The following is a 13,982-nucleotide window of genomic DNA, read 5'->3' on the forward strand; positions in this document are numbered from 1 at the left end:
GCTTCATTTACCATCTCACATGTCTTCATGTGTTCAGTATGCCAGGAAAATAAGATCCAAAATAATGACTTCACAGATGATGATCTATTCTAAGACATGAGATATGACCACTCCATTGTTTTTTTTTTCTTAGTCCAATTTTAGTAATTTATGTGGCCAGACAGGCGTATTCTCTCATTGCAATAGCAGCCTCAGTGGAAAAGACAAATATACTACATTTAACTTGTGGCTTTGTGGGTTTTCCTCTGTAACACGACCTTTATTTAACGCCATCTATTCCCTTTCTTCCATGCAAAAATGCAGGTCAGTGACATCTGCCAAATGTCTGTTTTTGTCAAATAACCAGGCTTTGACCCGTTTGCCTGATACTGTGAAGTGACCCAGGCCAGATTCACATAGTCTAGTTTTTGTAACAACACAAGCTGTGTGGGGAAATACTGATGTAACTGAGGTACAGTAAAACCAGAAATGTAAATGTCTTCTTATTTCAAACTTTATTTCTTCTTTGTTTCCTCTGCTGCTCCCACATCAGGTCTTTCAGGCCTGACTTTGTCTTGGTGCGCCAGCACGCCTTCAGCATGGCCCAGAACGAGGATTTTAGGAACTTGATCATCGGTCTGCAGTATGCCGGCGTCCCCTCAGTCAACTCTCTGGACTCCATCTACAACCTCTGCGACAAACCTTGGGCTGTAAGCTAATTTACGCCTGCAACAACCCACACAGTATTTTATTCACTGTACTGTACAATACATAGATGTGGAAAGATGTGTTTAATGGAGCTTGCAGCTGATAATTTCATTTTTAATTAAGATAATTTGGAGGATTTTTTTCTTACATGACTTTTGTGGTTCTAAGCACAGTTTAAAAAAACGCTATGACACTGATTATTACTATATGAATAATGTAACTGGTCTGTATAGTACTGTATTATGTATTATAATACACATTGCACTCATTCAACTACCTGTGTTCAAATTGCAGTTGACTCACTCTTGCTGTTTCTCTCTCTTTCTATTCTCCTCCTTTCTGCCAGTTTTCCCAGCTGGTCAATAATCAGAAGAGGCTGGGTTCGGATAAGTTCCCTCTCATTGATCAGACTTTCTACCCCAACTACAAAGACATGGTAAGATTTTTTTTTATGTTTTCACATTGTATATTGTCAGTAACCTTGCAGCAAACTCACACCTCCAAAACACCAGCTTTTCAACAATCGACAAAATGTCTCCACTGATGATCTTGGGATTTAGATATTTGTATTACTGTGTATTTAGTAGTTTAACTATTTGTCTCCGGGCAGTAAAATGTTCTCTAAAAGCAGGAGACAAACACAAGTGTTTACTACAAAGCTGAGAATACACATTAAAGAGTATAAGCACAAGTCATGATACCTTTCTGAGAATTCTTTACACTCGCTGTTTAGCTACCGCTAAAGCCCCAATTCCCTAAATTCAATTCATTGTGATTACTACGTGGTGCTTTCATGTGTTAATGTCTCAATTGCCCTAAGGTAAGTATTATTATTTTTTACACAAACATGTGTTGAGGTTACAGAAAGATTACAAAATAAGACTAATATGAAATAAGTTGAAAATAATAACCAAAATAGTATGTTACTGTATATTGCACTCATGATAAAAGTAAACTTGCTTATTTTCTTTATCCATTTTACTTGCTATATTCACTAGAGCATTTATGAGGTACTGTATTATACAGAGGTGAAGTATGTGCTTTTTCATTAAGAAATGTGCTTAAACTTAAACTCGAACAAAGCCTCATTAAATCGTTTGATTTTTTCATTGTTAATGTCACCTCTGAGCTCTTGTTGAAGTACTGAAAAAGAGTCTTATTTTCTAACATACTCACTGAAGAGAAGAAAAAAAGTCAGTGTCACGCTATACCATTGAGACATTTTATATACAATCTTTTTTGGTACATGGAAATAGAAAACTCTATTTAGACAGAAACACAGAGACATAAATACAAACCCAAACAATTATTTCAGTATAAAACAAACGTGAAATAGTTTGATAACGCTTCACTAAAGCCATACAGTTATTATGCATTATTATCATATCATGATTATATCATGAAAGTCGAAATTTAATTATTAACATATTTCAAAATACTATTAAAACATATCAAATTACTGCATTGTGCAGATTAAATTTAAATATTTTGTTGTTGAAAATAACCCTAATATGATCTTTAAATAGAGGCTCATGCATGAAGATAGCAAGTGATAACGCATTATAATCTGTATAACTTCAGTGAAGTAGTTCAGTAACAAGACAGGGGTCAATTCATATTTGGGTCTTTTAATAAATGTTGAATCATTATATTAAATAATGCCTATAAAATAATAATTAAATCACTAATTATAGCTCATTCATGAATATCAGTTATTTCTCTTTTTGTTGGTTAAGGTCTTGTGCCAAAGATTTTTTTCTTGAACTTGAGCGTTGAGAAGAATCTACTTCTTGTTTTTAAGGAGTTAAAAAAAAAAGTGAATTGAACCGTGTCCTGTTACATCGTTTCCTCTAAGGAGAGGTGGCTTGGCGTCTACAGGTGGCAGTGCTGTTGTTAAAGCGCTGGATTAGATTTTTGGCACAGAAAATAGTACAGAGTTCAACCAAGGAAACTAAACACACAAAACCACAAGATAGCAACATCTATGCTATAAGACAAGATCTGGTTAGCCTTTAAAATGTTAATTCTCAATGAAGTACAATATTTACATTTGCAGCAATTTGAGAGTATAAACTGTGATGATTTAGAGGTACAAGAATTATGGTCATATATAATTGATGTGTCAGATTTTGTCAAAATATAATTAAATGGGGAATGTCTGGTGTTGCTTTGTTCGACATATATACAGCACATTTTCATTTGCATGGGACAGTTATTCGATAATATATAAAGGTAAAAATTCAACACCAGAATGTGTGGGGGGAAAGGTGGCAGTGCTGCAGTCTACCTGCAAGAATTTAGTGTACAGACGATTTGTTTACTGTATGTAAAGTACACTTTGCAATGCAATGTTGATTGTGAATGAAGTTGGCAGCTTTTTTCTACTGTTTTCCTCCTGTTGCTTTACAGTGGATGTCCAACTTCCTTATACTTCTTTCAGTAAATGCATAACCTAAATTACTACATAACCTATTGTAAGTTGTGCATAAACAAATATGAGGTCTGCAGTATTTGTCAAGGTTATGTATTTACCATCAGGCCATCAGAAATGAAGAAAAGATTCACTCTGGGGTGAATAATTCGCTGTGGATGGTCTGCTGCTATTCTTATTCTGTGGAAAACAGCAAGTGAAGTGGAATTTGTGAGAGTGAGAAAATGACTCAGAGGAATGCTGAAAGCCCCTGCAGTTTATAAAAATGATCCCTAGCATTGCTGTAGCAACCATCTGAACTCTGCTAACAGAAGCTCAAAGTTGGGTTAAGCTCCTTCAAATGTAAAAGATTTATCAATGAAATCAGTTGCTACTTTGCACACCAAATTTGAGCTACATAAGCAAAAGCAGGAAATGTTTCTTGGGACTTTGCAGGAGTGAAATGGAGTAAAATGAATGTCTGAATTACAGGTCAAGGGTCAGTAATGTCTAGGAAGTCTTTCTCAGGTGGAGGTCCACCCCGGTACCAGCTACAGGTTGTGTCAGAGCGGCGGATACAGGCGTACTGCCGTGCCTGCTCCCCATTTAGGCTGTTATCCAGCAGCCAGTCAGTCCACAAGCACTCGTTTTCTCCTGTAGACGCACACGGCACTGTGTAACAGGTGTTGATCTGAGGAGAGAACAGTTTTTGATTCATTTGTTTACTCACTCACTCATCTCATTATTTGTTCCTGAAGTCGGCCTCCCCAGTGTTATGAATAGGAGTTTTGTTGAGGTGAGAGTTGGAAGAAAACTGGAATGTCTCTGCAGACACATGATGCTATGAACAAGTGTTGATTGGAAAAAAAGATCACAACACACTTTCACAAATCAACACATATTTTGTGCTGAAATGGAAAGAAGGTTTGAGCAAGAGTCAGAGATGAGAGGAGTGACCTTTTTGCAATATCATCTCTGTTGTTTCTTGAGGCATCTCAGATAGATGAGTGGGACAAAGATAAATATGTATGAAGAGAAAATGAACAGTCCTTACTCACTCTGCATTCACAGCCCATCTGGTATCTGTAGTTGAGATTCTTCTTTTGTGACAGTGATAAGTTGTCCCAGGACTCTACTAGGTCACACTGGCCAATAGAAATTCTCCCATCACTCCACATACTTCCTGTTTAGTGACATCACAAAATGGCCATTGAAAATTTCATCTTGCATTCGGTAAATCAAGTTATGTTGCTGTATTTAACAGCCTTAGTGATTATAATGTATACAATTTTTAATAATGTTGTTGTAAAAAACAGAAACTTTAATAGCAAACATTAATTCACAGCTAATTTAATTAAGGTTGAGTAATAACTTTGCCAAAAATATGGCCAATATTTTAGAATGTTTACAGCACATCTGCTTGTTAAAAGAAATAGCTTGACATTTTCAGAATGAAATACACGTTTTCTTTCTTGCCAAGAGTTACATGAGAAGATGGATACCACTCTCATGTATGTACAGTTAGCATAGCTTAGCACACAAACTTGAAAGATGGAGAGACAGCTAGCCTGGTTCTTGATTTTTGTACAGTTTAAAAAACGAGATATAAGGTGTTCATGGGCAAACTTTAGAGGTGCCGGTAAGCAGATTTGTACCTTTGGACAGAGCCCAGGTAGCTGTTTTCCCCTGTTTCCTGTCTTTATGCTAAGCTAAGCTAACTGGCTGCTGGCTGTAGCCACATATTTACCATACTGCTTTCTTGCTAAGAGTAAGATGAGAAGATTAATCTTCTCATCTTACTCTTAGCAAGAAAGCGAATAAGCGCATTTCCCAAAATGTCGAACTTGTCCTTTAAAGGAAAGGAAAGGACATCACGGTACTGTATATCCCTACTGAAAACAACACTGATGTACCAATTGGACATTACTTTACAAAGCCCGCCTTTTGTTGGACTTTGTGTTGCTTTTTCCTACTGAAAGTGCAATATAAAAACTGACCATTGTATACTGTACCTGAGAGCAGATACCCTGCTTTATTGTTGGAGTCCAGTTTGACTCCACACAGTGAGGAGAAGACTGGAGTATACACATACTGGATATCCTTGGCCTTGTCAAAACCTTTGAACATCTGGAAAACATACAAGGAAAAGAGAGTGGAGAGGTTGTAGGTTTAAAGAAAAAGAGAAAGTATAAGACTATAAATTAAATATAGTATAAATGTCGCAGCAATGTAAGAAGGAATAATAAGAGCAACTTTTATATGTCCAAAATATAGCATACTGGGTCTTAATGCCACAGTCAGATGTGAAGTCAACTCCAAAATGTAGAAATAAAACTGGCTGTAAATATACAATATACACGGCAGCATAAACAGTAAAAATGATGTTGCACCAGCAACAGCTGTTACTGCTCTCCAGAGATCACACCTTGATCATTTTGATTTCGTATTGGATCATCTTCATGTAAGGTGAGGAGCTGTTGCTAGGCGACACAATCTTCTCTCCAGAGATCTTTGCCCTTATCACTGTCAAGAAAACAGAAACAGAAAGAAAGGAGGATTAAGATTAATTGAAACGCCAAATAATGCAGGAGGCAAGATAAGGATGTGATTTACATGTCAGAGACAATGGAAAACATTTGCAATTATGCATGTTTATGATCAATAAATTAGAAGCTTTTTCCTTCTCTCTAGTTCTTAAACTGAAATGATAGATAGATAGATAGATAGATAGATAGATAGATAGATAGATAGATAGATAGATAGATAGATAGATAGATAGATAGATAGATAGATAGATAGATAGATAGATAGATAGATAGATAGATAGATAGATGTGTTATGTGTTTTTTTCTCCCTATCCCTCCTCCTCCCTCCTTTTCTATCGTTTTGCTTGTCACTCGTCTTTCTCCCCACACAGACAGTGTAGCAGTCCCTCTCAGTAGTGATACCGGATGTGTCCCTCCTCTCCTCTGGGAAGGAAATCAAAACCCACATGGAATAACAAGTAGCTCTCTGCTTGCACACTCCCATTAACTGACTCCACACACACAGTGTGTATACAGTATATACCACAAGCACACTTACTCAGGCCAAACCATGTCTGGCACAGAAGTGACTTCACATTATTTTATCCCATACTGTAAATCAAGTAGAAGGGTAAAGTAGTAGGATAATTAGTCTGTGGTTCTCAACAGGAAGGTAACAGTGAAGTCATATAATTTTACACCCTCTCATTTAGAGACAAAATACTCATATACTTAAAATATTATTAATGTTGAACTCACACAGACCACAACATGCAGTCATCACTGTGCCAAATCAAACCATGTTATTACAGACTCATTGCTATAGAACTGCTTTTTTCCTTCCCATGGAATCTGCACTTTTAGACATCTGCATTACTCATTATGTTAACTGACAAATTAATTTCACTGTCAAACATTTCCTTTAAAGTAATAACACTGCTGTAGCTCAATCAATCAAACATAATGAAGTTTACTATTATAGCTTTCTCTCTGGTTACCTCTGATATCTCCAATCAAAACATCCTACACAGTGAACATTTTGAACATGGCAGACAGCTGCATTAACTATGCAGCCAACAGAAAAGCAGTGGCACCACAGTAGAACAATGCAGAGGGTACTTATCAGAAAATGTCATATGGCCTACTTAAAAGTGTAGTAAGAGGGATACTCAATATATAAAGAGTATGGATGGATTAAACGGTGTGTTTGTCTGTTCTAACATAAGTTTCAACTGTAAACATGCCCGGCTAACTATAGCTTACTAGAGTAGTAACCTAGCGTTATGTTCAAAGCCAGGGGCATTTCATACTACACACTATTTTGTGGGCTTACATGTAATGCTAAAAAAGCCCCGTTCACAACTAGCACATCCACAATGGGAGCCAGTTTTGCAAATTACTGCTGAGTTTAGGATAACGTTAGCAGCTCTCTCGTGCTTATTGGATTTGGGGAAGGTTACACTCTAGTAACTCCAGGCAAACTTGTTATCTGAGATAGCATTCGCCAAACGCATTGGTTAGTCCTCAATCTAAAAGCCTTTTCTCTTATAACGTTAAAATTATAACCGAAACTGCAACGTTTTCAACCAACTCATGAGGCTAATGTTTGCTTAACTGGCTAGCTAGCTACAGCTAATAAATCTGCTAATGGCAGTTGTCATTTCAGCAACAAAATTTAATGCCGCCGGTTAGAAATGATAAGCCTTCTTTTGTCTACTGCTGTATGAAATCAAGGACCCATAGTTTCAAAAATTACTAAGAAATTTTCGAGAGGCAAATCTGCCTCCATTATCATTGTAAACTGCATTTTGTGCTTTGTGAAAAGGTAAAGCTTGACAGGCGTAGCAACAGGGGCTTAGCGAAGATGATTAATTTTGCAATAAGTAAATTTTTTATACTGTTGATTATATGTATAATGAACAACATAAATGCAATGTACTTAAATATATTTATTGTTTGACCTGGTGAGCAATGAAAATTTTGCAATAAGCTGCCTGTAATGGCCTTTAACACTGCTACATAACTGTAGCCCTGTAACCCCTGTAGGTACACCAGAGTGAGATGGAAAAAGAGAACGGAAGAAACAGAGAGGCAGAAGTGGAGCAAGGGACCTTGGTATAACCGTGAAAGAAAGAGTTTAAGAGTATAAGAGGGAGAGAAAGTGTGACCCACCCCTCCTAGCCCTCACCCTCTCGCAAAGCTATGCAAACCACCCCCTCGTTTTTGCTTTTCACGCATCACATAACTTCACCACGGTATTGTGTGCTGGTAAGAAGAGGAGGAGCTCAGTGTGTTCTGTGAAATCGGTTCAGGAGAAAAAGAGACTTTTTTTGTTATTCAAACACGCAAGAAGATAGAAAGGCAGGCAGACAAACAAATACAGACAGACAGGAAGTTAATGGAAACTTGTCTGAAGTGTTATAGTTTAATCAGAGTGCACTGCATCGCCCACAGCGAGACAGCTGGTCCAGGGGCGTTCACTTTATAGAAAATGTCAGAGAGCAGGAGATGCTTGCTCGGTATAACGTTGACATACTTCATTCTTATACTGCGAAATTCATAGCCTGAGGCTCAAGTAGAGCGTGGCAATACATCTGAAAACAATAGGCCTGCATCCGTCAGTAGATTAATACAGTATTGTTGTAGCTGATAAGGTGATCCAAGTGAAGTAGAAGTAATCTTGAAGTTATTCAAAAATCAAGGGAGTTGGAGGGCGATAACAACAGGATAGACTAAAGGGAAACTTTTCTCCTGACCTATGATATGTTACAAACAAGTAGTTATAAAATGTTCTATAATACCTTGCAATACACGTTACAGTGTCTGACCTCACAAGGACACACCTGCCTGTAAACTCATCTACACACTTGCATGCAAAGAAATAGAGCTCAATTTGATTAATTGGTTAGTACATTTGAGTGTCGTGGATACATTTGCATTAATCTTCATTGAGTTCAGTTAATTAGGTATTGGCATAGCTGGAGCCATAAAGTAATGTCATTTAGTACAATTTTGGGGTGCATGTACTTTACTTGAGTATTTCCATTTTGTGCAACTTTATACTTCTACCGAACTATATTTGAGTGAAATGTTGTACTTTTTACTCCACTACATTAATTTAACAGCAACAGTTTCTAGAAACTTTGCAGATCGAGTTTTTACATGCTAAGAATTTAGCTAACATTTCGCTGCCTAAAATATTAAGTAGTATACCAGGTTGTAGTAGTATATTAGTTTGATGTAACACCAAAGTACTATACTATAGATTAAATGCTGCTTATTAATAATTTAGAACATAATGAGTACTTACTTTTGATACTAAGTTACATTTTGCTGCCTGTACTTTTGTACTTCAGCTCAAGTAAAAATTTTGCATGCAGGACAATTACTTGTAATTAGAGCCTGACCAATACTGGATGTTTTAGGCTGATACTGATATTGATATTTGAGAGTTTTGAGAAATTCCAATAATGATATATAGGCCAATATTGCTTTTTTATATAAACACATAACATTAATAAACATGTCTGATAAGGATTCCTTGTTTATTAAACAACTGTGAGCAAGAAATGTACGGTGTATGAGTTTTTACAGTTGAAAAATAAAGGCGCCACTTGTCAGTTTATCTCTGGTGGACAAACTGTAATGGAGACATTGTTTCTAAATACCTCAAACATGTTAGGCATTTGTACTGCAATTAGTATACTCCGTAAGAAATATCAAATAGCTTCCAATGATGACTATCATATTATTGCCCTCTCTGTTCAGTTCAGCTCTTTGATCTGCTCTTCCTTTGGCAAGAAGAAACATATCTGAAAGTAGATGAAATGCTTTGACAAATTAGCCGCCCCACTTAAATCTTCCCTTCTGAGCAGAATAATGGGTCTATGTGGCCTATTAATGGAAAGTAATACACCAATGCATAACCGTAGTCTGTGTAAGGATCAAATAGTTGGCAGTCTGAGCATAGGCTGTATATCAGTGCAACATGGAAGAGGACAGAAGTTGCTATAGCCAATAAACCAAGAATAGTACAGTCATTTTTCATTACAACAGATCAGTGGTTTTAGTCATTTATTGAAAACTGTTCCAAATAAAACTGAAAAAATCTGGTCACCTTCCAGACATAATAGTTTTGGGGCAGTGATTGTACATTTTAATGGGATTTGTTGTAGAAATTGCATGTAATAACTGAAGAGCAAAATTCATTTTATTAAGTTTGATGTCTCTTCCTAAAATGATTCCCTTGGCCCAGATTCTCTGAAATGTTTACCCCCCACCTAGACATCTTTGAACTGCGCAGGCTAGGTTACCCACTCAATTCAGTTGCTGCAGCTGTGTTATGAACAGGAATAAGGACAGGCACGCCTGCAGAGTGAAAGTGGCTGTGCATCTGCCTCACAGCTACATAACCAAAGAGAAATATTGCAAACTTGTACCATGAGAACTGATGTAGTAAGTAACTTCCCCCCTCCCTGATGAATCGGTACCCTTGTCATGCTCACAAAGCTGGACTGTCAGCGGGCTTTCACACTGATATTGTTAGTATGCAGACCATTAGACCAAGCCTATAGACATGGAAATGAAGTGGGGAGAGAGAGGGAAAGAAAGAGAGAGAGATGGAGTAGGCTGTGTTGGCATGGCTTGGCCTCCGTCCAACACACACACACTCACAGTCATACACACAATCTCAAATACACAAGCATGCCCAGGGAATCGTCCAAGGTTTGTCCAGATGGGATATTACTCAGATGTACAGCTTTATTCAAGGGGCTCATCGACTCATTGACCTGACAACACTGTCAGGTCAACTAAAGGCCACCACCAGCCTATGCTTAGAAAATAACCAGGACAGTATAATCACAGATGCCACCAAATGAAAAGTTTTCTTAGACGCACTCAGTGTAAGGGAGGGATTTTCCTTATTTGTTATTCATGGGTCCAAAAAGTTACATCCTACCTGAAAGGGATCACTGCCTCTTGTACTCATTTAAAACTAAACACCTGAGGAAATGGGATCCAATTACAAAATAACCTGTGGTTAATTGACCATTTGTGAAGTCCCGCCCCCCATAGTTACTATTACTATATCTGTCAAGCTTTCCGTTCTTGCACAGTACATATGCAGTTTACAATAATATGGTGCCATATTTACCACTAGAAATCCTGAGTAACAGTAAACAATGAATGGGTCCTTGATTTCACACAGAGGAAGACAAAAACAGTTTCTCAATTCTTGCTAGTAACCGTCGATTTTGCCAGCTGAAATGACAACTGTCGGTAACATATTTTATTGTTGCTAGCTAGCTAACTAATTATCATTAGCTCCATGAGTTGGTTGAAAACTCCTTGTCCGGCTGACAAATGAGAACCCTGTAAACGGGTCTTAAATATGCACTTAGTGGCCACATACATGACATCATGCTAATAGACAGAGGCGAAGCAGCGTTGTTTTTATACTGCAGACTAGAACTAGTTAGCTCTAGTATTACATGCAGTACAGTATGATAAGGGAAAATTTTACATCGAACTGTTATTTCATTCTGACATCCCTGTTTGGATGCTTAGCTTACAGAAAAAACATACTTGGACAAGCAACTCAAGTTATGATGGTTATGAGATTTATGCTGTATTACATTATACAAGAAAATACTAGACAGTGAATGTCCCAGTCCAGAAGGAGGCTTTTTCTAATGTAACCTGTGATCCCACAAAATGATGTAGTTAGTTATTTGCTGCTTGGCTTTAGAAGTAATGCTACGTTAGTGTTACTTACTGTAGGTAGTAAGTTAGTTAGTTAGCCGCTCACTGCAGCTCACTTTAGAATAGAAACACACAATTTAATCCATTCTTTACACTTTTGCTCTTGTGTTTTTGGTTTTGGAAAGGATAAAATAAAAAGACACAGGATAATGAGTATCGCCACATCCCCATGCACACCGCTTCAACATGTGGAAAAGTCCAAAGCTTGACAGACCTGCTGTAACTAGTTACAGTTGCTAAGCTATGATTGGACAGTCGCTGAATGGGGTTTAGCAAATGGTCAATTGGAATCCATTTTGTTTGGTCCAGTTGTTCAAACTGACACAAACTGAGAAAAGGTGGTTCAGCATGTAATGTTTGCTAATGAGCTGCATTTTTTTGTAACATGCTTGTTACTTAGATACTTAGTTTCAGTTTTTGAATGTTGGCTACACGATTTACATCAAAACGATAGAACGAAAGACCAAAAGATGGTTATAAAATTGGACTCAATGCTAAACCAGCATAGACCATAAAGTCTGGACTGAGACCTGGTTCAAGTCCATTCCAGTCCAACTCATCGGGACTTTGCAATGTCAGGCCTGTATGAAAATCTTGTTCAGTTGGAAGAATAATCATACTTGCAGGACCTCCATCTCACTCTTTCATGACACACTTCATATGTAAAACTCTGTCCTAAAAACATTGCCCCAAATACTCTCATTGTGTTCTCATAACCCAGATCTAATTTGGTGTTATGGCGGTTTTGAAAACAGGTCTCAGCCTTCATTTCATTCTGACTATTTTTTAAAACATTTTCAGAGTACTTTGAAGGAGCTGACCCTCTCTAAACCTGAAGGGAGATACAGACCAATTAGAAAACAAGACTAAAATACAGTAAAAGCAATTTCTTTCATCTACTTTCTCTTTTTGTCTGTCTCTCTCCTCTGCTGGAGTGTCACCTTTGACAGAGGCACATACTCCAGCTTTCCACAGTCTGGAGCCAAGTACTCAAAGTCAGAGCAGAGTGTTGGTTTTGGCCTGTGCTTAGACAAGAAAAACTGGATGATGGGGGGCGTCAGACTGAGAGACAAGCAGGCAACCCGACAGACAGACAGATAGAAAGTAGGCCGGGGCCACTTGGCACTGACTGTTTTTTTAGGGTTTGTTTTTCTGTGATTGAGAGCAAGAAGACTCAAATATGTAAGAAAAAACAGATAGCAGGCTGCCCTGTTTTCAAATAATAATACACGGGCTAATAGTGTATTAATCCTGGTATTTAAGGGAAAAAAAGACCAGTCAGAAGAACAACTATGTGTGTGCATGTATTTCTTATGAATATTGTTCACTCAACTCAAAAAAATCTGAATGTTATAACAGATATGAATCAATAATCAATCCACCACACTAATATTTTATATAGCCTTCCTATATAGTGCTTTAATAAACTGGACTGTCGAATTTCTCTGCATAAAACTGATCATTTCTATGAATAGAATTGGAACAAGCCACGATAATAAATCAACATTTTCAATTAACCACCATGAAAAGTTCAGCCCTGAAGCTATATTGATTGGTTCTTGTCACAGTGGGTTAACACTATTGATTGAAATGTTTTCCCTCTCAAAAAATCTAATTAAGTTGATTAATAAGCCAAATAATCAATCAGTTAGTTAAGAAGGAGGATCAATCCTCCCATTTTAAAATCATACACCCATTTTGGGACATTGCTGAAAAACTTAAAATCAGTTTTTCACTATTATTAAATGCATATTCTTAACTTTTATCTGAGTGAACAGAAACCAAACTGGTCTCCAGTTATTAACTTACCGATCTCAGCGCTGCAGAACAGCTGCTGTGGGTGTGCTGGGTGGCAGCTACATCCCTCCACAACTTCCTCCATGCCTGCACCAAGCAAAAGGAGCACCCAGAGCCCCAGACACGCACTCCGCTCCTGGGACATGGCCATGATGACTCTGGCTGCCTCTGACTGCTCCACCACTCGATAAACACTCAGCAGCCTCTTCTGATCCTGTTAAGTTCCGCGGGAATCAGGCCGGCAGTCAGCAACAGGGGGATGATTAAGACAGTAGAGTTGAAGTAGTAAGATGAGCTCTGCTGAGCTGAAAGGCAGCTGTGGATAGAAATGTTTTCATAAATTTAATGTACACCTCTGAATTCAAGCTGGAGCAAGTAACTTAAGTTGACGGGAAGGCGGCTGCTGCTCTCTCTCTCTCTCTGTTGACAACACACAGAGAAACTTACAATAGTTGGATCCCCTCACACTCTGGTCTTGAATGCTGAGAGGGTCGCACACAGGGAGCCTCTTATGTACTCAACAATTTAGGGACAGCCTCCTCAAACGCAGAAAAAAAACTACCATCCTTTGCCTCCTCTTGTACCCTCTTTTGATGTCCTCCCTCTTCTCCCATTGGCTGCCATAAGTGTATTCATGCAGTTAGTCATGAAAATGATGACTGATCGAAGTATTGTTGGACAGATTTGTGAAGCACAGATTAGAAATGACCTCTACCCACCCAAACAATGCTTTTAAATCATTTGTTTTTTGCAAGTTTTTTGTAAGGTTCAAGATTAGTGTTGTTGTGCTTGTGTGATTA

General features: G+C 37.9%; 2 protein-coding genes across 3 annotated transcripts in view; one reads left to right on the forward strand and one right to left on the reverse strand.

The window, feature by feature from the left end:
• The window catches only part of syn2b (synapsin IIb), a 79,561-nt gene that overhangs the window by 51,961 nt on the left and 13,618 nt on the right, over window positions 1–13,982 (forward strand). Inside the window, exons 4-5 of the mRNA XM_044220945.1 lie at window positions 533–689; window positions 1,034–1,123. Coding sequence (XP_044076880.1) covers window positions 533–689; window positions 1,034–1,123 — 247 coding nt within the window. The remainder of the gene's footprint in view (window positions 1–532; window positions 690–1,033; window positions 1,124–13,982) is intronic.
• LOC122887590 (metalloproteinase inhibitor 4-like) lies at window positions 1,888–13,767 on the reverse strand. Of its 2 annotated transcripts, none has more exons than XM_044220959.1 (6): window positions 13,630–13,767; window positions 13,195–13,498; window positions 5,523–5,620; window positions 5,110–5,224; window positions 4,156–4,280; window positions 1,888–3,788 (listed from the first exon to the last, which is right to left on the reverse strand). In XM_044220959.1, exons 2-6 carry the CDS (start codon window positions 13,331–13,333, stop codon window positions 3,591–3,593), a joined length of 675 nt encoding a protein of 224 aa, XP_044076894.1. In that variant the 5' UTR covers window positions 13,334–13,498; window positions 13,630–13,767; the 3' UTR covers window positions 1,888–3,590. The 2 variants fall into 2 exon arrangements, with proteins under 2 accessions (XP_044076894.1, XP_044076904.1); XM_044220969.1 differs by having other exon boundaries at window positions 3,592–3,788; window positions 4,152–4,280.

This window comes from Siniperca chuatsi, linkage group LG2 (assembly GCF_020085105.1).
Source record: "Siniperca chuatsi isolate FFG_IHB_CAS linkage group LG2, ASM2008510v1, whole genome shotgun sequence".
Lineage (NCBI taxonomy): Eukaryota > Metazoa > Chordata > Actinopteri > Centrarchiformes > Sinipercidae > Siniperca > Siniperca chuatsi.